Source organism: Callorhinchus milii, unplaced genomic scaffold (genome assembly GCF_018977255.1).
Source record: "Callorhinchus milii isolate IMCB2004 unplaced genomic scaffold, IMCB_Cmil_1.0 Scaffold577, whole genome shotgun sequence".
Taxonomy (NCBI): Eukaryota; Metazoa; Chordata; class Chondrichthyes; order Chimaeriformes; family Callorhinchidae; genus Callorhinchus; species Callorhinchus milii.
In genome coordinates, this window is record NW_024705318.1 from 6,886 (window position 1) to 30,770 (window position 23,885).

The 23,885-nt window shown below is 52.7% G+C and overlaps 3 protein-coding genes across 4 annotated transcripts in view; 2 read left to right on the forward strand and 1 right to left on the reverse strand.

Annotated features, from left to right (window-relative positions):
• The first annotated feature begins 283 nt into the window (after positions 1–283).
• LOC103172653 (heterogeneous nuclear ribonucleoprotein L-like) lies at positions 284–5,974 on the forward strand. The gene is made up of 8 exons (XM_042346291.1): positions 284–406; positions 2,144–2,451; positions 2,834–2,958; positions 3,128–3,329; positions 3,572–3,629; positions 3,974–3,994; positions 4,884–4,979; positions 5,557–5,974. Exons 2-8 carry the CDS (start codon positions 2,230–2,232, stop codon positions 5,601–5,603), a joined length of 771 nt encoding a protein of 256 aa, XP_042202225.1. The 5' UTR covers positions 284–406; positions 2,144–2,229; the 3' UTR covers positions 5,604–5,974.
• Positions 5,975–7,775: 1,801 nt separating this feature from the next.
• LOC103171978 (heterogeneous nuclear ribonucleoprotein L) lies at positions 7,776–21,818 on the forward strand. Of its 2 annotated transcripts, none has more exons than XM_042346289.1 (13): positions 7,776–7,958; positions 9,738–9,862; positions 10,602–10,839; positions 11,533–11,618; positions 12,323–12,419; positions 12,543–12,615; positions 17,249–17,308; positions 17,907–18,187; positions 18,487–18,608; positions 19,060–19,261; positions 20,176–20,233; positions 21,177–21,272; positions 21,712–21,818. In XM_042346289.1, the coding sequence occupies exons 1-13, from the start codon at positions 7,821–7,823 to the stop codon at positions 21,768–21,770; spliced, it is 1,635 nt and encodes a 544-aa protein (XP_042202223.1). In that variant the 5' UTR covers positions 7,776–7,820; the 3' UTR covers positions 21,771–21,818. The 2 variants fall into 2 exon arrangements, with proteins under 2 accessions (XP_042202223.1, XP_042202224.1); XM_042346290.1 differs by having other exon boundaries at positions 20,176–20,227.
• Positions 21,819–23,827: 2,009 nt separating this feature from the next.
• LOC121852215 (delta(3,5)-Delta(2,4)-dienoyl-CoA isomerase, mitochondrial-like) overlaps positions 23,828–23,885 on the reverse strand; it is a 1,856-nt gene continuing 1,798 nt past the window's right edge. The window contains exon 4 of the mRNA XM_042346288.1: positions 23,828–23,880. Within this exon, the coding sequence (XP_042202222.1) occupies positions 23,828–23,880 (53 nt within the window). The remainder of the gene's footprint in view (positions 23,881–23,885) is intronic.

A 23,885-nucleotide genomic window follows, 5' to 3' on the forward strand; every position in this document is an offset into this window, starting at 1 on the left:
CCTAGTGCTGGAAGCGGGGTGGGTGGGTGGGTGGGTGGGGGGGTGTGGGGGGTGGGGGTGTGGGTGGGGGTCTTGCCGTCTCTCAATGTGTTTCATTCGCAATCACTTTTGTCTGAAAATCGGGTGCAAGAATGTGACTTCCCTTTGCTTGCGTTCCTTTTGTTTTCCAACCTCCCCCCTCCCACCTCCACTCTTTCTTTCTCACTCTCTCTCTCTCCCTCTCTCTCACGCTCTCACTCTATATCTCTCTCTCTCTCTTTTCTCTTCTTCTCTTCTCTTCTCTTCTCTCTCTCTCTCTCTCTCTGTGTTCCAGAGGCCCCCAGCAAACGGGCCAGGCAGCCCGCCTTGCTAGGCGACGCCCCTTCTGGCTTCGGTAACACGCGAGGCTCCGAGTGCAGGAGGACAGGTGCGCAGTCCACACGTGGCTCGTTTCCGCGTCCCTCTCGAAGCGCGGCTCGTTTTCAAACCCTCGCCAGAAAAAAAAAACGTACCTGCGCTTCGTCCGCAGGGTGTCCACAAAGTCCTGTTACCCACTTCCCGGGCAGGGCGAAATGTTGGACGTGTTTCGTTACTCCACACGCAAACACGCACGCGCGCGCGCGCGCACACACACACACACACGCCTCTGTTACCCAACAGTAACTAGGAACCCGGTTTGTTAGTCGATAATCCGGGGGTAATAATCCCACCAAAGCAGTAAATAAATAATAATAATAAATTGGTCACTTCAATCCACGGCTTACGCGGGAGGGACGTCGCTGGGCGCAATTGGCCGCCGCGTTTCGCCCGCAAAACGTACAGTCGCTCCAGTTTACGGTGTGTCCCGTGAAGCGCTTTGAGACGTCTCAAAGATGTGGGAAGGCGCCATGTCAGATGCAAGGGTTTTTTTTTTTTCTTTTTTGCATAGGACCGGGAGGAGGCCATTCAGCCCCTCGAGCCTGTTCCACCGTTCTATTCTGTGAGATCACGGCTGATCTGTGCCTCAACTCCCAATTACCCGCCTTCGCCCCATATCCCTCGATCCCCCGACCTAACAAACATCTCTCCACCTCAGTCTTGACAACGTGAATGGATCCACAGCCTTTTGGGGCAGAAAGTTGCAGAATCCCACTAACCTTTGGATGAAAAACTGCCCCCAATTTCACTCCGAAATGGCTTGGCTCTAATTTTAAGATGTTACCCCCCCACCCCTTGTTCTGGATTACCCCCCAACCCCACCAGAGGAAATAGTGCCTGTGTAGCTGTCAGTCGAATCTCTTTATCATTAGAAACACCTCAATCAGATCACCCCTCAACCTCCTAAAAACACACGGGAATAGAGCCCCAAGTTTACGCAATTTAACCCCTTTAAGCCCTGGTATAATTCTGGTAAATCTGCGCTGCACCCCCCCCCCCCACCCTTATAAAGCACTGACCAGCAACTGGAACATGTGGAAGTGTGACGATAATTGTATTTAGAAGTACTTCATTGTATTCAGCACGAGCGTTTAACTGGACCGAAGTGGAGTCCCTGCGGTGTAGTGGTCAGAACATTGGCTCCGCGAGCGAGAGGAGCTGGGTTCGATTCCCAGCAGGGCAAAACGTTGGGCAAGTTTCTTTACTCACACACGCACACACACACACACACGCCTCCGTTAGCAGTAAGCAGGAACCGAGTTGTTAGTCATTTGGCGGATGGCTTTTCCGGGGGTAATAGTGTCTTTTTTTTAAAAAAAATGTGGTCACTCAATCCACGACTGTTTGCGCGCAATTGGCTGGCGCGTTTCGCCCGCGCGATACACAGTCACTACGCTTCGCAGTGTACAGCCGTGAAGCGCTTTGAGGCGTCTCAAAAGAGGTGATAGCTCGCCGTATCATACGCAAGGATTATTATTATTATTATTATCATCATTATCATCATCATCGCTGGCAGCTTTTTTCAGCTCCCTCCGTAGTGTCGTATCGCTGTTTTGTAACGGTGGGAGGTTAAGAGGACTTTGTGGACACCTCCTTGTTCTCCCCCCTTCCAACCCCCACACCCACCACACACCCCCCCCTCCCCGTCTCCTTAAGTGATGAGAGTGTTGAGTGGCTCCTGTGTAAAATTCCCCTCGTCCAGTGAACTCCTCGTCATCCCGTACTCACTGTTTGTCTCTTCGCTCAGGCTCTGGCTACCCACCTTCATCATATCACAGCTATTACGAAGATGAGGATGACTACGGGCCAATATCTCACTACGAGGGGAGGGGAATGGGACCCCCCCCACCACCTCCTCCCCCACCAATGGGGGGCTCGCGAAGAGGCCCGTCCCGGCGCTATGGACATCCGTACGGCCCCCCGCTCCCTCCCCTGCACGATGATTACGGCCCCCTGGCTGACAGTCCGGTGCTGATTGTCTACGGGCTGGACATGAAGAGGTTAAACGCAGACCGAGTGTTCAGCATCTTCTGTCTGTACGGCAATGTGCATAAGGTACGCGTCACCTTCAAAGCCCTCCACGGTCTTGCTCCCCCTCGACCGCTCCGACCTCCTAACCCCGTGTCAGCCTGTCCGCGCTCTCCGCTCGACGGACACCGGCCGTCGGGCATTCCCTCTCTCTCTGCCCCCACACTCTGGAACTCTAACCCCACAATCCCTCCGCCTCACCCCCTCTCTTGCCTCCTGCAAGTCCCGTCTGGAGATCTTCCTCTTCGACCGTGCCTTTGGCCACCCCCCACCCTCCCTGACATATACAGTCACTACACTTTGCAGTGTATCCTGTGAAGCGCTTTGAGGCACCTCGAAGACGCGATAAGGCGCTATGTCAAATGCAAGGATTATTATTATTATTATTGTTCTAATAATTATGTTTCAGGTGAAGTTCTTGAAGAGCAAGCCTGGGGCTGCTATGGTGGAGATGGGAGATGGGTTTGCAGTCGACCGAGCCCTGACTTGCCTCAACACCAACAGCTACCTGTTTGACCAACAACTAAATGTCTGGTGAGAGTACCTGATGATCGTTCTGCGCAGTTGGTCTTAATTAGCTCTGCAGAGTTTCGCGACTGGGCTTACACCTGCGTAGCTCAGTGGTTAAAGGCTTCGCCTCGCAAGCAAGAGGACCCCTGGGCTCGTTCTCCCCCTCACACTCCCTCTCTCTCTCTCTCTCCAGTGTATCCAAACAGAAGGTCATAGTCCCCGGTCAGTCGTTTGAGATGGAAGACGGCTCTTGTAGTTTCAAGGACTTCTCCAACAACCGGAACAACCGGTTCACGAACATGAAGCAAGCCGCCAAAAATCGCATCCAGAAACCCAACAACATGCTTCACTTCTTCAGCGCTCCTCCGACAATCACAGAGGAGATATTCTATCAGGTTCGATTTCAAGACCCTCTCCACTTGTCTTCAAATCCCTTCACCCCAAACCCTTCCCCTCTTCGACCGTGCCTGCGGTCACCTCCCCCCCCCGCCTCCGTGTCGCGCTCCACCAACAGTGGGACGTTCCCCTGCGTGAGGGGCCCAAGTTTGTGCGATGGAGGCTGAGATCTCTCCCTGGGGTCTGAACAGTTTTGTGGGTTGTGCGGAGAACCAACGAGTTCCTCGCTTTTGTCTTCCAGATTTCTGATGAGCTTGAGGTGAAGAAGCCGAAAAGTATTATATTTTTTAGCGGGAAAAGTAAGTCACTCCCATCACCACCATTGTGCTGAGAGTGTTTAATGTGCTTGGGTTATTCCTGCATTCCTGGGTGATGATTGTTCCTGGGCGTCCGTTGCTTTCTCTCTATTCCCCCGCGGAAGTCAGTAATTGGAATGGCGGGAAGTGGTCACTCTGCGCACGGGAAGTGTCCTCAGCAGCGACCGTACAACTACATCAAGTGCAAGGGTTAATAGGATTATTATTATTAGGATTATTATTGTTACTCTCGCTCTCTGGGCTGCGGTTCTTGTACAAGAAGGCGGCGTTGACCTTATACTTCCGCTTTCTTCCATGTTGCGTGGCCTTCCTCCAACCCGGTCCAGATGTGTCAAAGTCAACCCAAGGTAGGTCCCAACTCGCTGCTGTTCTCCCTGCCCTCCACCCCTCCTGATCCCAACCCCCCCCCAACTCAAGTCCAAATCCCTGACTGTCCAACGTCTTGGGACGTCCTTCCCGACGTGAAAGGCGCTGTACAAATGTTATTTTGTATTGCATTCTGATATTGGCTGCTTTGCTTCATTTAGCAGTTTGGTCAATGGCGGGGGCGGGGGTGTGGGCGGGGGATTTATTCTCAATTTTAATTACATCACGTCAGCGTTTCATTGAGAATTTATTGTTTGGACATTTATGTCATTTTGTGATAACTCCTTCCAAAAAAATAATATTTCAATCCACGACTGGTTTGTGAGTTACTGCTGCGTTTCGCCCACAAAGGACACAGTATATTCTGTGAAGCGCACGGAGGTGGTTCAGCGACAGAAGGCGCTATATCAAATGCAAGGATTATTATTATTATTATTTTAAGTGGAATTTGGAATAACTGCTGATTGGAGTCCTGTAGCTCAGGGGTTAGAGCACTCGCTTTGCAAGTGAGAGACCTGAGTTCAATTCCAGGCAGAGGGCGAAACCTTGGGCAAGTTTCCTTACTCCACACAGAGCCTAATAATAATCCCTCCAAAAAAAACCAATAATAAATTGGTCATTTTCAATCTACAACTGTTTGTGGGACATTGCTGTGCGCAATTGGCTGCCGCGTTCGCCCACAAATACACAGTCAATTCACTTTACAGTGTGTTCTGTGAAGCGCTTTGGGCCGTCCTCCCGACGTGAAAAGCGCTATATCAAATGCGAGGATTATTATTATTATTATTGTTAAGGCAAAAGATTTATGGAACGATTTTTTCTTCCTCCTCTGTGCCCCCTTCCTTTCCTCGGAACTTTCTGCGTTTCAAGGTGAGAAGAGTTCTTCTGGCTTGCTGGAGTATGAATCGAAGAGTGATGCTTTAGAGGCTCTTGTTATGCTCAATCACTACAGGCTAAAAAATCCAGGTAAGTGTTCCCAGAACAGCCAACGTCCAAAACTGCACACGATAAGAAAGTGGCATTTGCGTGGCGTCCTGTCGCTCAGCGGTGAGAGCACTCGCCTCGCAAGCGAGAGGGCCCGGGTTCGATTCCCGGGCGGGTCAGGCGAAACCTTAGGCAAGTTTCCTTACTCCACACGCGCACACTTAGCAGTGAGTCAGAACCCGGTTGTTAGTCGACTGGCGGATCGCTTTCCGGGGGTAATATCTCCTTCCAAAAGGTAATCAGAATAAATTGGTCACTTCAACCCACGACTGTTTGTGGGACACTGCCGCGCGCAATTGGCTGCCGCGTTCCACCCACAAAATCCACAGTCACTGCACTTTACGGTATACCCTGTGAAGCGCTCTTGAGACGTCTCGAAGACGTGATGAGGCGCTACATCAAATGCAAGGATTATTGCTGCGGACTTTGGTGTCGCTGACCGTGCAGTCCAGCGATTTGGGACGTCGTCCTCAAGTGAAAGGTGACGTGCAAGTGTAATTTGTCGTCGTTGTTTGTCGTCGAACACACGTGTCCTAAACGGTAACCTTCCTTCGGACAGATGGACCAGATCTGTTCACTCTCAAGCTGTGTTTCTCCACCACCTAATCCCGACTGAGCCCAGAGACGTCAAGGCCCCCTCAACGATCATTGCTTTCCACGTAAAACAATTTTTGTTCCCCCCGAGTCCAAACGATAATTTTTTTTTTTTTTCTTTTTTTTTTTTATTCACCGGATGCGGCGGCTTCTTGGAGTACAATTTGTATGTTTTTCAGCCAGACGGCAGAATTTTGTTATACTCTGTCCTGTAGTTTTTCTTAGAATTATTGGTTAACAAACGTGTGTTGCATTCCGTGATTCAAGTGTTGAAGATTGTGTGATTGTTGAATTACTGAAAGACGCACTCACTCCTGCACTGTGTAAAACTGTACACTAAGTGTGACAGCTATTAAGTATTAAGTAAAAAGGTCCTTTCAGTCCCGGTGGTTCTTTGTGCATTGGTGTCGGTGGCAGAAAGAGGACGTGGGTTCGATTCCCGTGTCAGGGCGAAACTTTGGGCCAGTTTTCTGACCCCACTCGCCTCGTGTTTGCCTCGCAGTAAGCAGCCAACCGGGTTGTTAGTCGGTTGGCGGATCCCTCTTCCCGGAATTATAATTATAATAACTTGGTCCCTCAATTCCACGACTGTTGGTGGGGACGCTGCTGCGCGCAATTGGCTTCCGCGTTTCGTCCACAAAACATACAGTCAGTTCGCGTTACAGTATATTCCGTGAAGCGCTTCGAGACGTCATCAAAGGCGCAATAAGGCGCTAAATCAAATGCAAGAGATTATTATTATTTATTATTATTATTATATTCCCATCGGTTGGTTTCCACGCGCTTCAGCACTCATTTTACCGACCGGGGGGGGGGGGGGGGGGGTTTCGCTCCACGTAACGATCAAGTGTTGGCACATCAGGAATTGACAACTTGGGGAGTCTGCGCGTTGTTTTTGTGACTCCTTCACCGGTGGTGGTGGTGGTGGGGGTGGGGGGGGGGGTGGGGTGTGATGTTCCTCGGCAGACGGTGTGAGCAAGTTTGAATAAATTGCTCCTAAATTGAGATCCGAGCGTACGTGACGCAGCCTTGGAGCTCCGGGGTGAAGAAATCTGCATCCGCGCTAGGACAGTTGAGACAGGAATAGGACAGGTCACGGCGCACGAAGCCTTGGGCAAGTTTCCTTACTCCACACGCGCGCGCACGCACACGCGCGCGCGCCTCTGTTAACCTGGGGGGTGGGGGGGTAACAATTCCTTCGAAAAAAATAAAAGGACTAAATCAACCAAATGATAATTTGGTCCCTCAATTCCACGACTGTTTGTGGGGACGCTGCCCGGCGCCGGGTTTCGCCCCGCGGTCACCTCACTTTGCAGCGTATCCCCGGGAAGCGCTTTTGAGACGTTCCCTTCGACCGTGCCTTCAGCGCCCCTCGCGACTCTCTTACCCCCTCCTCGCTCCCCTCCCTCCCCCCCCCCCGACCATTCCCCCGCCCTCCCCCAGTGCTCGGGTCCCGAGCCGACCGTCCAGCGCCCCGGGACGTCCTCCCGACGTGAAAAGGCGCTCCGTAAATGCAATCGCGGCGGTGGTGGTGTTGTTGTCGTCGTCTCGTCGACGCGACGGGGGTCGAATGCGAGGATTGTTATTGTTTTTATTCGCGGGGGGGGGGGCGGCGGCGGTGGTGGGGGTGGGGGGGGGGGGGGGGGGAGACGGCAAAATACCGCAGATGCCGGAAGTGGCCGGGAACACGCAACGGGTCAGGCAGCATCTATGGAGAGAGAGAGAGAGAGAGGACAGTGACTTAAGGATTCTCCATAGATGCTGCCCAATCAGTGAAGGAGGACCAATCAGAGGGCCGCACACCTCGCCGCCGGGGCCAATCAGAGCCCAGGGACGCTTGACGCGGAGGTCCAATCACGAGTCGAGGACAAGGGGCCGGGGGGGAGGGGTCGCTCGGCGGCGTCCAATCAGAGCGGAGGAAGCTTCGCGCCGGGGACCCAATCAGAGCGAAGCCAGCGTCACGCCGCGAGCCGGGGAGCGCGCGGGGTCCAATCAGGGTCGAGGACTGGACCAATCGGAAGCGGGGAGGGAGGGCGGCGCCCCGGTCAGAGCAGCCAATCAGAACGGACGCGGACGGATGGGCGGGCGGGGACTGCGCGACGCTGGCCAATGAGCGTCGAGGAAAACGGGGGGGGCGGGGCCGGGACGAGAGCGAGGGGGGGACCGGGGGCTGCGCGCGCAGCCGGTGTGCGGGCGGGGGAGGGGTGTTTTTTTTTAAGCGCGCGCGCCATGTTGTCCGCTCGCAGTCACAGCGAAGCCGAGGCCGGCGGCATCGAGGAGGGCGAGATGGCGTCCACCAGGCAGCAGATCTACGACGGGCGGGCGGCCAAGCGTCAGCGGACCGAGAACGACGGCGGCGGCGGGAGGGTGAGGGCGACAAACGTCGTTTATCCGCGCGCGGGTGCGCGAAAAAAAACCAACCCCCCCCCTCCCCTCCCCCCCCACCACCGTCCCGTCGTTTTCCTTCCGACGGGAGGGAGGGGAGAGGAGAAAAGAAGATGGGAGGAGGGAGGAGGAGAAGGGGGAAGGGGAATGGCGGCGGTGGGAAGGAGGGAAGGAAATGGCGGCGGTGGAGGAGGAGGAGACGGAGAGGAGTCGAAACGACCGTTGGGGTTTTTTTTCTCTCTCTCCTGTGTGTGTGTGTGTGTGTGTGAGGTAAAAGAAAATGGCCGCCGTTTGGTGGCGTCGTCGAGCGGGAGAGAGGGAATGGGGGGGGGGGAGGGGAGGGAGAGAGGGGGGGGGGTAGAGGGATGAGGAGAGAGGGGGAAGCGGGAGAGAGAGTGAGTGGGGGGGAGGGAGGGAGGGACGGGGGGTGCGGGGGGCGGAGTAGTGAGGGAGAGAGGGGAGAAGAGCGGGCGCGGCGGCTCCCAATATCTCTCTCTCTCTCCCCCTCAGTGCGTCTCTCTTTCTCTCTCTCTCTCTCCCGTTTTTTTTCCGCCTTCCTCTCGTCACCCCCCAACGCGCGCCGGGGCGGCCCCCAGGCCCGAGGCCCTTCACCTACCACGTGGCTCCCTCTCTTCTCCCCCCATCCCCCCCCCCCCCCCGCCCCCCTCCTCAACAAAAGCACACGCACAGCGTCTCCTCTGTCCTCCCCTCTCATGGCCTCTTCTCTCCCCTCCACCACACAAAAAAACACCCACCCACCCACCCACACAGCGTCTCCTCTGTCTCTCCCCTCATGGCCTCTTCTCTCCCTCTCCCCCCCCCCCCCCACCACACAAAAAAACACACACAGCGTCTCTGTTCCCCCCCTCATGGCCTCTTCTCTCCCCCCCCCCCCCCAACAAAAACACACACACACAGTGTCTCTGTGTCTCCCCTCATGGCCTCTTCTCTTCCCCCCCTCCCCCCCCAACAAAAACACACACACACAGCATCTCCTCTGTCTCCCCCTCATGGCCTCTTCGCTTCTCTTCCCCCCCCCCACAAAAAGAACACGCACACAGCATCTGTGTCCCCCCTCATGGCCTCTTCTCTTCCCCCCCCCCCCAACAAAAATACGCGCACACATACAGCGTCTGTCCGTCCGTCCCCCTCATGGCCTCTTCTCCCCCCCCCCCCCCCCTCCCAACAAAAACACGCACCAAAACAGCGTCTGTCCCCCCCCCTCATGGCCTCTTCTCTCTCCCCCCCCCCCAACAAAAACACGCACACACCCAGCGTCTGTGTCCCCCCCCCTCATGGCCTCTTCTCTCCCCCAGCCCCCCAACAAAAACACACGCGCGCGCGCACACACATCGTCTCTGTGTCCCCGTCCCCCCCCTCATGGCCTCTTCTCTTCCCCCTCCCCCCCCCCAGCCTTTCTTTCCCCTTCCTTCTCTTCTCCCGCTCCCTCTTTCTCCCCCCTCATGGCCTCTTTTCTTTCCTCCCATCCTTTCTTTTTCCCAATCCTTTCTTCCCTCCCTTTTCTCTCTCCACCCCCCCTCTCTTCTCTCTTCCACCCCCTTCTCTCTTCCACCCCCCCTCTCTTTTCTCTCTCTCCCCCCTCTTCTCTTCCCCCACCACCCCCTCAGCTATTTTACCCCCATTTCCCCTCCAAAGGGAATGTTCATCAACATGACATCAGGTGCAGTTGGACGTCATGGGGACTTGCCACAAATGGCATGTAGATTGTGCTGCTGACTTGTTTCTTCTCTCTTAACATAGGATGGTGGTTTTCTCGAAGACCCTCACAAGCCATCACCATCGGCAGTGGTCCATGTGAGAGGGCTGTCTGATGGCGTAATGGAGGCAGACCTGGTGGAGGCACTGCAGGAGTTTGGTGCGATCAGGTAAACACGAGTTGGGATGGGAACGGAAGCCCGCGAACGGGGGAAATCCGGAGTGGTAACGCTGTGTGGGGAGAAAAAGTGGTCAATTTACTACGCCTATTTGTGGGGCACCGCTGTGACACAATCGGCTGCCGCGTTTCGCCCACAAAGTTTACGGTCGATTTACTTTGAAGGGCCTCGAAGACACGATAAAGCGCTGGGTCAAAAGCTTGGTTTGGGCTCGGTTGCAAAGGGAATGTTTAACCTTACGAGTGTTTTGCCTGTTCTTAAGTAGGACCATTTTTAAGAATTTCTGCGGTCCATTACACCAATGCATACATTGCGTGTTGCCGAATGCAGCAGCTGGTCATGCCTTTGAGTCGAGCTGGTCCCTAGTTCCACTCCTCTTATGGCAGCGTTCATCAGCCGCAGCTGGTGGTGCAGCGATCTGCTGTGTTGGTTTCCGCGTGTGAAGGACATGACTGGCTCTTTGCTCCCAAGGTGGAACCTTACTGAGTTGTTTCCCCAGTTTACCTCTTGCCCCCACAGCTGGGGGTTACGCTTTTTAAGGTTCCCACAGACTTTATGAATTGGTCTTAAATGATTTAATAATGGATATTATTAAAAATGATTCACCCAGACCGCGCTAAGATCAAGGAAATAATAATTCTTCAGCAGTGTTGGATTATTTTAACTCATTTACCCGCGTCCCCACCGTTGTACTACCGCGTCCTGACCCCGATGTGGTTGGTGTGCGCAGCTATGTGGTGATGATGCCCAAGAAGCGACAGGCGTTGGTGGAGTTTGAAGACCTGAACGGAGCATGCGCCTGTGTCAACTATGCAGCCGAGAGCCAGATCTACGTCGGAGCCCAGCCTGCCTTTGTCAACTACTCGACCAGCCAGAAGATCTCCCGGCCCGGCGACTCCGACGATTCCAGAAACGTCAACAACATCCTTCTCTTCACCGTGATCAACCCCGTCTACCCTGTTACAACGGTCAGTGATCTCCTCCCTCGGCAGCCAACGGTGTTCATTGTTCGGGAGGGATTTGCGACCGATGCTGCGTGTTGGTAGGGAGGGGTGAGCATAGCAGCCAAGGCTGGTGGTGGCGGAGGAGCCGAAACATTGGTAACTAGGCCACAACGTGAGACACGCACAAAGTGTGTTGGAGTTACTGCCTGCTGGTTGCTCTGCTTGTTTCTCAGTGTTGATGTGCATGCGATTCTAGCACCTTATTGTGTCGGAGGTGTTCACCGCTTCCCCTGGCGCTGCACCAGCAGGTACTTGCAGAAAGTTAGTTAAGTGCCAGCACAGAGGGTGCAATATCAGTTTGTGTTTGTGCACGGGGGTGGGTTACTTCCTTGCGTTTAGATTTCATTTGTTGTGGTACGTCGGTTGGCAGATCGCTTTTCCGGGGTGGGGGGGGTGAGTAAACCCTTCCAAAAAAATAATGAAAAGAGTACAACTGTTTGTGCACCATTGGCTGCCGAGTTTCTCCCACAAAATATAAGTCAATTCACTTTACGGTATATCCTGGGAGGTGTTTGTTTTGTGAAATGATTTTGAGCTGTTGGTTGTGCAAGTTGACATGGCCTCATATGGGTTTGGGTTCTCTCTGCACGTGGGGAAGCTGGAGATGAGCGGGTGATGGGTGTCAATACTTCAACTGACTGACCTGTTCTCTTCCAGGATGTGTTGTACACCATCTGCAATCCGTGTGGGCCTGTGCAGAGAATTGTAATATTCCGCAAGAATGGAGTCCAAGCAATGGTGGAATATCCTTCACGTAGACGGCTTCAAAAGGCCCCTTTTAAGGGTTTTGTTTAACCTGATCTTGCCTCCGTTAGCGTTGTCTTTGAAGAACGGGGGGGGATTGATGTGCGTGCTGCTGGCTGAGGATAGTCAAGCACTTGTCTCCCTCCCCAATCGCTGATTTGGTGGCTCTTTTGCTGTCTGGATCCTGTTGATCCGATGCTAGGAGTCCTGTGGTTAGAGCACTCGCCTCGCAAGCGATAATTTGGACACTCAATCCACCCTTAGAGCTCTCACAACCCCCGCACAGTAAACTCCTGATAACTTGTCCCTGGCTTAACTGGTCACTACCAATTAACCCATCACGTAGTCGATATCCTGTCCGCATTTATTTATGCATTTATAATCCAAGTCCGTTTGTGGGGTGTCGCTGGGCGCAGTTGGCTGCCGTGTTTCGCCCACAAAATACACATTCAATTCGCTTAAGAGTATACCCTGCAAAGCGCTTTGAGACATCTTGACAGCATAATAAGGCGCTATTTCAAATGCAAAAATGCTTATTATTACTAAAACAACAGAGCTTCTGTGCGTTTGTTGCTGAGGCTGTGTCAGAACGCTCTGGAAGCCTCCTTCAGCCGTGCCTAATTTGGCACGAGTTTCCAGCTTTGTAAGGGTTTACGCACGTCTTGTGTGTGTTTTTTTTTGTTGCGTCCTTAACTTCAAGCACATTCGACTCAGTGCAGAGTGCTCAGAGAGCCAAAGCCTCTCTCAACGGAGCCGACATTTACTCTGGGTGCTGCACTTTGAAGATCGAGTACGCAAAGGTAGGAACTCTTCGTTTACAGCTTTACCTTTGTGGGTCTGTAAGGGGACGGCAATAAGTTGAATCGCAATCGTGTTATCGCCTTGGGACGAGTCACGACTAACCTATGAATTGTTCCTTGTAGCCTACTCGTTTGAATGTCTTCAAAAATGATCCAGATACTTGGGACTATACGAACCCTAACCTGGGAGGACAAGGTAATATCATCCGTTTAGTATGCGATGTTTTAGATTTACTGAATGCTGAATGAATTTAGTTGACTGGTGCCTTTTACTGTGCGGACACATTTCCATTTTATTTTTCGGAAACTGCATCCACATTTAACCCTACAACCATATTTTACAGTTCTAACTTTGGTGCTGTCAGTTATTCTCCTGAGTTCAGAAAAGCTTCCAGCAACATTGGACTGTTGTGGCCCATAGACTTTAGAACCCAATTTGTCCGGTCCTGTGGGGGTGAGGGGATTGGAACAACTTAATTTCCGTTGGTTTGATGGAAGGGATCCCAACTCCAGCACAGAGATGGCCTTGTTCTGTGCTGTAAACTTCTACGGTTCGAATTTCTGCCTTTTTTCTTTTAAAAAAAAAAAGACAAGTCAGTGAATCGCTCTTAAGCCCAGTGTTCAGCCTGCTTTGCATGGCAGGATAGATTGTCTTACCAATTTTTTTTTTTGGTGGGGGGGGTGGGGGGGCGCTTCCTTTTTTCCGCTTGAAATAGTTCTGTCTGTCTGGCGTGCTGTCGTGCAACAGCTGTCGACTCCACTCCGGATGCTCTCCGTGCCTCTGATCAGCTTTAGTGGTGGGTTTGAAGTGCATTCAAACTTCCCCCACTCGTACTTACACACTTTTACTCTGAAGCCACTTATGCCGCAGCCATTGATCTTNAAAAAAAAGGAGCCAAAAAGAGCCCATTTAGCAGCCTCCATTTTGCCAACGCGTAGGATTTGAAGGTGTCCCCGAGTGCTGTTCAAACGAGTGCTTATCCACTGAGTCCAGTTTTCATCGGTAGGAATTTCGGGCTTAAACCGGTGCTTTGTGTCATCCAGGGCAGCCTCTTTCTATCCAGCGTTCTGTGCAGCAGCTAAATACTTTCTTGGAGGCTTGTCCTCTTGTTGGAGAGAGATTTTCTTCATTGGTTTTGGTAAAGTTTTCAGACTTCAAGCCAGCCGCGACGAGACAGCTCACGTCAAGCCTTCCAGTTTTACTTTACTCACTGATTAATATTTCCGACCTTTCCACGATCGCAAGCTTATTTCTGTGCAGGGTCCCGACAGCCCAGAACTTGCCCCTTCTAATAAAGTCGTCCGTCTGGGTGTGTCATTTTCTAGGTACTTGGAAGGAAATGGTTGTAGGCGCACATCTTCCTGCTCTTATCTGATCGTGAGGTGAAACGTGCACTCAGTACTGTTCAGCTAAGTGGCTTTTCCATACACCTAAAGCCTTCGTTTGCAGAGGATCTCGAGTCTTGTGTGGAGCTTTTCTCCGGCGCTCTACCCATTGCATCCTTTTCAGGTTGGGTTGCAGACGACTGTAATTGTACAGTGTTCCAATGAGCTTCCCGTTGTATTCTCGGGGGTGGGTGGGGGGGCGGTTGTGGGAGGTGGGGTGAGATACTATGGCCAGAGGTGGTGTTCACCATGTGGAATGGCCACTTTCGACATTCCCGAGAAAGAGGCAGAACAAACCCAAATCATCGAGCGCGGTCCGCGCGACGTCCTCCGAAAACCCTCGGCGGGTGGCAACTCCAGGAGGGATCGCCCGAATGAGCACCGCGAAGGTTTAGGAGGCGTTCGGGACCCCTTCGTGTAGTTGGGCCACTACTTTCAAGTTGCGGTGGTGTGGAGCCCTGCACTTGTGGCAGCGCTGCCTTGGTTTAAAAGCAAAATGTTGCTGGAAGCTTTTCACACTTTGCAAAGATGTAACAGGGTTTGACTTTCCTTGGTTCCAGTTCATCCAACGTCCTTAGCTCGTGCACTGTCGATTTCGACTGGTTTCCACGGAATGGGATTTACTCCTTCACATATGTTCCGATATGAAGCAAAACCTTATGATTGGGGGTTGGGAGGGGGGGAGAGGGAGGGAGGAGAAGGGCGATGTCGCTGTCTGAATCTTGTACAGAAATGTTCTTGAGCAAAGTTGTAACAGCCGAGAGTGCCTCGTTCCTATCCTTGTTTGTGTAAGTGCCCTCTTTTTTTTTTCTCTCTCTCTGGGGCGCGGTCCACGGCGGTGCGTTTCACTCTCGATGGGGGGCATATTTGTCTTTCTGTCTCGCTTTTGATATTTTTTTTGAGGGGGGGGGGGGAAAATACAATTCCGGTTCATTCGCTCGCCGAGGAACGCGCGTGGCCGCCCGTCTCCAGCTTCCAGAAAGATGTTAGGCGGTTTCGCTATCGGTTCGCATTGTTAATTTACCCTTTTTTTTAACTTCCTTTCCACCCTCGTTAACGGATCGCGTTGCGGAACTCGCCTTTTTGCAGCTAATTAATGCCTTCGATCGTTTTGCGTGAAGTGAATCCCACCAGCTGGCAAGTGCCCTTTTGCCTTGGTTGCTCCTTACTTAGCTGCGGTGGTAAACAACTAACTACCAGTTGCATATTGACTACAGTTTACTGCTTGTAATCCATTGCCACCCTGACGTCCAGCTCTTTTTTTTTTTAATGAATAAAATGGGGCTCGGGGCTTGGCGTGCTTTTGCAGAGCAGCGTGTTACTTGGTCTATTGCGGCAAACAGCCAGTGTCGACCGAGGCTAAAGGATATCTCGGCCGCTCATAAATGCTGAGGCGGTGCTCATTCACCCCCACAAGACATTCTTTTCCGAATAGCCGTGTGCTTCGCCGCCGCCTGACTCGAGTAAAGCGCTTTAATAAAATGCGCCCTGCATTCTCTCACGAGGCAAACGAGTGGAAAGTCAAACCTGAGCTTTTATTTTTGACAGCCCAAACCGTTGACTGTAAATTTGAACTGCATGGAATTAATTGACCAGCCTTTCTGGTTTCCATTGAATTCTTTCCATTACTGATGCACTGCAGAATGGGATTTGTGTGTTAATAAAAAAAAAAAGAAAGTCCTGTCCCGAATCTAATCCTGACGTGCATTGTTCACCTTTTTTTACTGTGCACACTTAGTGCAGTACTGCTATTATATAATGCCTTTGAGATGAATGTTGCGTTGCCTGCAAATTGAAATCAATGCTGACTTTCAGCCGGGTGGCATTCCTCGTTCGATGTGGGGAGCGGTTTGGTGGCTTTGTGGGGGGGCGGGGGGGGCAATTGTGACTTATTTTTGTGTGCCCGAGATCCATTTTCGCGGTTAAATGTTGCGGCTAGCACTAAAGAGCGAAGTTGATTTTAAGCTTTGTTTTGTTGGCATTATATAATAAAAACCATTTGCTGGGTAAGGGCACACACAGTGCAGCAAACTAGGCAGATCTTTGTGGAGAAGCAAACAACAAACTTTCCTCATGTCACAAGAACAAGAGCAAAATACATCCATCCAGCGTGCCATACATTGACTTTCCAAGATATTCCCTGCAGCCACCGCGACCCGACATGCCATGATTTACATACTGTGAGGCCACTCCACCATTTCCCTGACTTCAGAAGTGAAGGTAATGGAGGTAAACAAAATGAGGCACATTCGCAAGAGATGTAACTGTGTCCACTTGCAAGAACTCTTCCGGTACGAGGTCAAAAAAAAAATCAAAAAAACAAACCAAACCCAAAAAAAAAAACACTGCCTCGCACGAACTGACACAGAATTTGGGGCGTTTGAACCCCCTCACTTTTGCTTAGAGGCGTTTGTGATCCTAAGGCGAGTGGGTTTACACAGCGCTCTGGACGCACATGCTGAATATCCTACCTACCTACCAACCAACCTACCTAACCTGCTGAAACCCCACCAGTCTCTACACTCCTACATTTCAGAGAACAACATTCAGGTATCTGCCATAAGCAGGTGCTACTCGGCAACACGCAGCTTCACCAGGAGGGAGAAAAGGCACATTGTGTGAGGCACATGACTGCAGCCATTTTGCGACACATTCCCAAATGGTACACCACTTCCATTTTGGACACCTATGTGTGGGAGATGTACACAGATCCTTACCAAGTAAGTCTCGCCACCACAGAGCCCAAGACCAACACATCCAACACTAAGGAGAGCGACATGGAGCAACACTTGAGTCTCATATTCACAAGCTTTTACAGAACCATTTTTGACATCTGTGGAAGAATCTCTTTTACCTGAACGTTGACTGTTTTTTTTTTAAAAAAAAAGACACTTGTGTTAAATGGAATTGTTAGAAGCTGGTTCTTTGCGTCATGTACAAATTTCTATTCATTACTGTAAAACCATGTAATGCAGGGTTGAAGCATATGTTTGATGGGCCGCCATCTTTCAGAACTGCAATAAGTTGCTGTTGAAGCATTGGGTGGTAAGGAAAAAATGCAGAAATGTTGTGCACATGGACGTTGTACTCTAACTCTGGCTGTAAGTAGACCTTTTTATGCCTTGTACCTTTGTGCCAATAGATCTGTTTAGACTTTGATGNTTTTTTTATATATTACTGTATGAATCTGATCGCTTTTAATGATATTGTATAGTTCTTTGTGTATACTGTTATCAACGGGACAAATTGTAAATGGTTCTAATGTTGTACTGGTTTTCTTCTCTTGCTGTTTCCTCTTTGTAACTGTTTATGACACTTGTAAATTGTCCTTGCGAAAGTTGTGTTTGATTGCTCAGCGGCAGCTCTGTGCAGTGCTAACCTTTATTTCTTTTCCCCCTCTCTTCCCACGCCCCTCTTTGTTTTTTTTTCCCCCCCTCCTGCAGGAGATCCCAACAAGCGCCCGAGGCAACCCGCTCTACTTGGGGATCATCCATCTGAATTTGGTGAGTTTGAATTTGTGGCGTAGTGGTTAGGGCGCTCGCAACGCAGGGGAGAGGACCCCCGGGCACGACAAAACCTTAGTCAAGTTTCCTTACTCCACACCCAGTTGTTAGTCGTTCGGCAGATGGCTTTTTTCCGGGTTTAACCCTCGCCAATCTTGTTTCTTGTATCAGCGACTTTCTTCGGACAGTGTGCTGGCTAAGGTTGAGCATTGGTTCAATAATGAAAAGTAAGTAGTAGTAATAATAATTTGGTCACTCAATTCACGACTGTTGTGTTTCGCCCACAAAACATAGTCAATTCGCTGCAGTATATTCCGCGAAGCGCTTTTGAGACGTCTCGAAGACGTGATAAGTCGCAATATCAAATGCAAGGATTTTTATTATTAATACACACTCGGCCTATTCGGCCCGAAACAAATGTCCTATCATTTCTACCCTCGCACTCCCTACTTTCTTCGTGGGTAACGAACCAGTGGTAAAATGTAGTTTTGAGTATTCTAGCGCGCGGTTAAATTAACTTTGAGTCGCTGTATAATCTGCTGGAGGTTTTCCACACGATAGAGGACGAGTTTTAAACCAAGTTTGCTTTGCTTTTCAGGAGCCCCACAAGGTGGTTACAGTCATTATCCTGAGGAAGATTACGGCCCACCTGCCCATTATGAACGGCGGAGGATGGGGGGACCCCCTCCAGTAGGGGGTCCCCACAGGGGTCCCAGCCAGCGCTACGGCCCTCAGTACGGCCCGCCGCCTCCACCCCCACCTCCGGAGTACGGCCCCCAAGCCGAGAGTCCCGTGCTGATGATTTACGGCCTGGAACCTGCCAGGATGAATTGTGACCGAGTCTTCAACATCCTGTGTCTGTACGGGAATGTGGAGAAGGTGCGTAGGCTATAGAGACTGGTCATTTTGCTCTGAAAACGGTGGCTAAGGCTCCTCCTCATGTTCGGGGTTGGTTGGTGATGAGTGTTGTGTTGGAAACCCTGACTAGTCAGTCCTATGCGCACGCGGTGGTTAGAGCGATCGGCTCGCAACCGCAACAGCTAATATTTGTACAGTGCCTTGCGGGAGGGCGTCCCAAGGCGCTGGACGGTCAGGGTTTTGGACCCGAGCCGGGGGTTGGGACCAGGAGTGGTGGAGGGTGGGGTTGCACACTGTCTTATTTGTCTCTCTCTTTGCAGGTGAAGTTTATGAAGAGCAAGCCTGGGGCTGCTATGGTCGAGATGGGAGATGGGTTCGCAGTGGATCGAGCAATCACTCACTTAAATAACAATTACATGTTTGATCAGAAGCTAAATGTTTGGTAGGTAATTTGTACCTTCACGTTCGGGGCAGGGGGCTTGTTTGCTGGGTAGGTTTCTTTGGGAAGGGGGACCTAGAGGGTGGGGAGGTGTTGACCGGGCACGGTCGAAGAGGAACACCTTCAGGTGCGACTTGAAGATGGGGGCACGGCGGAGGGATGGAGGGGGGGGGAGTGTTCCAGAGTTTCAGTGTGTAGTGGCTTCATCGACATTTGTTCCTGGGGGTTAGTCCAGCTTCAGTGTGGAGCTGGGGGTGCGTTGTATTACGGATGGTGACGTGCTTCGGGTGAGACCTGGAACCGAGCCACCCAACAGGGGAGCGGGTGATGAACTACGACGTGGGTGGAGGGGGGGGGGGTTGGGCAGAGGGCGGTGTGGCTCCTCTGTAAGCGCTCGGTGCTGACCGTCGGTGTGTCTGTGTGTGTGTGTGTGTGTGTGCGTGTCTGCTCACAGCGTATCCAAGCAGCAGTGCATCATGGCCGGCCAGTCCTACGAGCTGGAAGACGGCAGCTGCAGCTTTAAGGATTTCACCGGTTCCAGGAACAACCGGTTCACGACTCCCGAGCAGGCCAGCAAGAACCGCATCCAACACCCCAGCAACGTGCTGCATTACTTCAACGCTCCTCCCGAGGTGTCCGAGGAGGCTTTCTACGAAGTACGTAGCGGCTCGGCTCCCTTTGCGTCGTCGGGTCGTCGGCCGCCGCGTTTCGCCCGCGGAACGTTACAGTCAATTCGCTTCGCGGTGTGTGCTGTGAAGCGCTTTGAGCCGTCTCGGAGACGTGATCAGGCGCTGTATCAAGTGCCGTTGCTATTAATTTCCTTTGTCGCCGGCGGCCTAACTCCCCAACGCGGCGCTGGGTGTCAAAGGTGCTGTGCTTTGGGTGAGGCGTTCAAGGCTAGGTTCCAACCGCCTGTTCGGATGGACGTTAATAAAATAATAATAATACTTGCGTTTCATACGACACTGTTGAGACTTCACGCAATATACTCTTCCAACAGTGGGTTGACTGTTTTGCGGGCGAAACGCGGCAGCCGCCTGCGCGCAGCGGTGTCTCGCAAGCAGTCGTGGAATCAAATTATTATTTTTTTTGCCGTGAGTTATTGCCCCCCGGGAAAGAAATCTGCCAGTCGACTAACAGCCGGGTTCCAATTTACTGCTGGGTGAACAGGCGTGCGCGCGTGTGTGTGGAGTAAGGAAAATTGCCCAACGTTTTGCCCTGACCTGGAATCGAAGCCAAGTCCTCTGCTTGCGAGGCTAACCATTACACTGAAAGATCTCGGGTGCACCATTCAGGGGGGAAAAAAAAAAACCTCATTGAACACACCCGTTGGCGGGAGGTGGGAATTCTTAACTCTTCCATCGGCGGGAAGGATTGTACGGTTTCTGGAAACTCGGGGTGTGTGAGCTCCCGGTTGGGGGGGGGTGGGGGGGGGAAGGCGCTGAACGCCGCAGCCTCCCGTTTTGAGTCGAAAGCTGCCCGAGCCCCTCGTCTGCGGGGGAAATCGGGTTGGGGGGTCCCTGGTGGGGATGTCTCTGTGACGTATCTTCTCTTCTCTTGTGTGTTCCAGGTCTGCGATGAGCTGATTTTGAAGCGGCCAGTGGCATTCAAATTATTTTCAGGCAAGAGTGAGTACTTTTAAGATGTCTGTGGTGTGGTCTGGTCTCGCTGTCTGTTAGGGCTTTGGCCTGCAGGGCTAACGGGCTGCTGCGGGGTAAGAGTCACCGCTCCCAGTGACTGCTTCCCCCTGTTCAAGTCCTGCTGATGAGCCGAACCGAGTTGGTTTATCGTCATCAGTGCCCTGGAGTCCTGTCCTGCAGACAAGTCTGGCTCAGGGACTGGGCTTCAGAGAGAGACTGCCATCCCATGCAGACACTACAGAGTTATTGGCCCATCTTGAACCCCCCCCCCCTCCCCCCTCCCACCCACCTATATAACAGCACTAGATGAAGGGAAGGTCCATCCAGTTTGCCTTCCACTATCCTCACATGTTGTTTCCCAAACTATATACTGAATCCCCCGATATTGTTTCCTTCCAGAAACCTTGTCTCATTTGTTCCTGAAAGAATCGACACTTTCTACTTCCTCCATCTCCCTAGTAGTATACATTTACTACTCTCCCACTGTTGTATAGTAGTGTTTCAGTTTTTTTAATATATATATATGTTGTGTGTGTATGTGTTGTGTGTGTATATATCAGCAAAAAGTCGTGATATCTGTAATAATGATCCTCGCATTTGATATAGCGCCTTATCGCGTCTTTGCGACGTCTCAAAACCTTTCACAGAAATACCTAAAGAACCCCCCCTCAAATGTCATTATTTCTTTGTAATGGTATCACAACTTTTTGGTTATTCTGTGTGTGTGTGTGTGTGTGTGTGTGTATATATATATATATATATGTGTGTGTGTGTATACATAAGTAGTGTTATTTGTGTTATGTATATATATATATTGTGATATATATATACGCAGAAATGTCTTCCTTAACTTTTCCGACTGACTTGGAAGTATGTTGTTGAAGCGTGGATGTGCAGCTTCGCCTTGAATCCAGCCCGTTTCCTCTCGCAGGTGAAAGAAGTTCCTCGGGCCTGATCGAGTGGGACTCCAAGAACGATGCCGTGGAAGCCCTGGCTCTGCTCAATCACTTTCAGATGAAGAACCCAAGTACGTGATTCTTCAGAGGGAAAGATTGGAATGGGGGCGTTTTAATGCGCGCCCGTTTATTTGGGGCTTAAAAAGCAGTTCCGTCGCCGGGAACCACACCAGCAGGTCAGGCGAAAGGGGTGAGAAGGCGACGGAAAAGTCGGGTGGGGGAGGATTCAGGAGCTGACGGGGGTCGGTCGGTGCCGGTGATGGCGGAAGGCGACAGTGGGAGGTTATGAGGAAGAAAAGCTATGTCTTCGAGAACCAGGGGATGTGCGAATGGTGGTAGAGGAAGGAGGTGGGGTGGGTTGGGGGGGAGGGCCAGGCTGAGAGGAGGTGGTCCGGGTCTGCACGTCAGGCGTCGCCGCCGTTGGGCGCTGCCCCGCACGGAGGGCGCCGTGCGAGCGCGTCGGGTCGGCTGTCGTGTTCGCGTCTTGACTTGTGTTTCTCCCTTCACCAGGCGGACCGTACCCGTACACCCTGAAGCTCTGCTTCTCCACTGTGCAACACGCAGCGTAACGGCTCCATCCCGATCTTAACACCCGGTGCGGCGGCCGGGCCGGGCGGGCGGGGCGGGGCGGGCCGGGGCGGGCGGGCGGGTGGGCTGCGAGTCATCCTCTTGTGTCTGTATTTTTTTTTAGTATTTTTATGCTGAGTTGCTAACTCCAGTACAGTTACTCCCTTTCATTCTTGGTCCCGATTTCCGAACCTAATCATAATCCTCTTGTTTTTTTTTTCTCTCTCTCTCCCCCCACCCACCCCCTCCCTCCTCACCACCCTCTTTCCCCACCCACCCCACCCCCCTCACCCCCTTTTTTTTTTTTAATTTTAATTTGGCAAGACGATGTATTAAGTTGGGGACATTTTAAAAAAGAAAAAAAAAAGAACGCGCGCGCGAGGCGTCGGTAAACGTAGACGTTCGAGCGGGCGAACCTTTTCATTCTTTTTTTAAATCGGTGTGTGACGTGAGACGGGGAGGGGAGAGGGTGGGGGGGGGGCTGCAGAAATCTTGTTGGCACTACAGTTCAATAAAATTGATGACCGGTTTCAGAGGTCGGTCGGGGGCTGTGGTCTTTGCGTCGACGCCGCGCTTTATCCGAGGTCTCCGAAGCCCCCCCCCCCCCGCGCCCGCCCGCCCCAGAGAGAGAGAGCTCCAACCGTGTCACCCACATGTCCGCGACTGTAAGGGGCTGCACACCCAACTTGATTGCATTTCTGGGGGCTGGCGGGGAGGGGGGGGGGGGTCAACGATCCCCTCCAACGACAACAAAAGGAATCGGACGCTTCGATCCGTGGCCGGTTGCGGGGACGTCGCTGGGGCCCCGGTCGCCGCGCTTTACGGTGCGCCGTCCCCTGAAGCGCTCTGAGGCGCTGAGCGGTCAGGGATCGGGAGGGGTGGGGGCGAATAAAGGTGCGGTTGGTCAAAGAGGGCTGTCGTGAAGGTGGGGGGGGGGCGGGGGAGAGAGAGGGTAATCAGGTGGAGGGTGAGGCGGGGGCCGTGAAGCAGGTGCTGAGCGGCGGGGAGCGGGTGGGTGGGGGGGGGTTTAGGAAGGGGGTCACGGGGGGGGGGGGGCGTTAGCGTTGGGAGGGGCGGGTGTGGTGGTGGGGGTGTCACTGCTGAGATGGGGGGGGACGTGGGGTTGAGGTGGGAGGGTGGAGTGGGCGGAGTCTTATGACAGCGGTGTGGGCGGAGTCAGCGCCGAAGGGTGGGCGTGATCAGCGGCGTGGGCGGAGTCGGCGCCGGGTGGGAGGAGTCGGTGCCGGGTGGGAAGAGTCAGTGCCGGGTGGGAGGAGTCGGCGCCGGGTGGGAGGAGTCAGTGCCGGGTGGGCGGGACTGATGGCGAGCCGGTGCCTGTGGCGGGTGTGTGAGTATCTCCCCGCGGCCTCTTCCCCCTCTCCCCCCCCCCCCGTCCCCAGGCCTCCCCGGGCGGGTCAGCGGCCACGGCAGCCCGAGGCTCAGCTCCTCACCGCGGCCTCGGGGTGGGGGGGTGGGTCACACACACACACATGTACATACAACATGTACATACATACAGCACATACAACACACACACTATGTACATACAACATGTACATACATACAGCGCATACAACACACACACTATGTACATACAACATGTACATACATACAGCACATACAACACACACACTATGTACATACAACGTGTACATACATACAGCACATACAACACACACACTATGTACATACAACATGTACATACATACAACACACACAACACACACACTATGTACATACAACACACACACAACAGACATAACACCCACAGGCACTACGCGGAACCTGCACCGAAACTACACGCGTGTGCGCGCAACCTGCACAGGAACGAGGTAGTGACTGTGTGCGCGCGTGCCTGTACATGCGCGTGTCCGGATGTGTGCCTGTGTGCGGGAGTCTGTGTGTGGGCGTGTCTGTGCGTGTGCGCCTGTGCGTTTGCGTGTCCGCGCGTGGAGTGGCGGAGACGTGCCCGAGGCTGCGCCCCGACCCGAGCCGAGCCGGGGGGGGGAGGCGAGGGCTCCAACCCCCTGAGCCGCAGCTTAGCTTCCGTTGCGTGTCGTCACGGGCGCGGCGTGTGGCACGCATGTTCCGCGTGCACAGCGGCGCCCGCGCCTTGC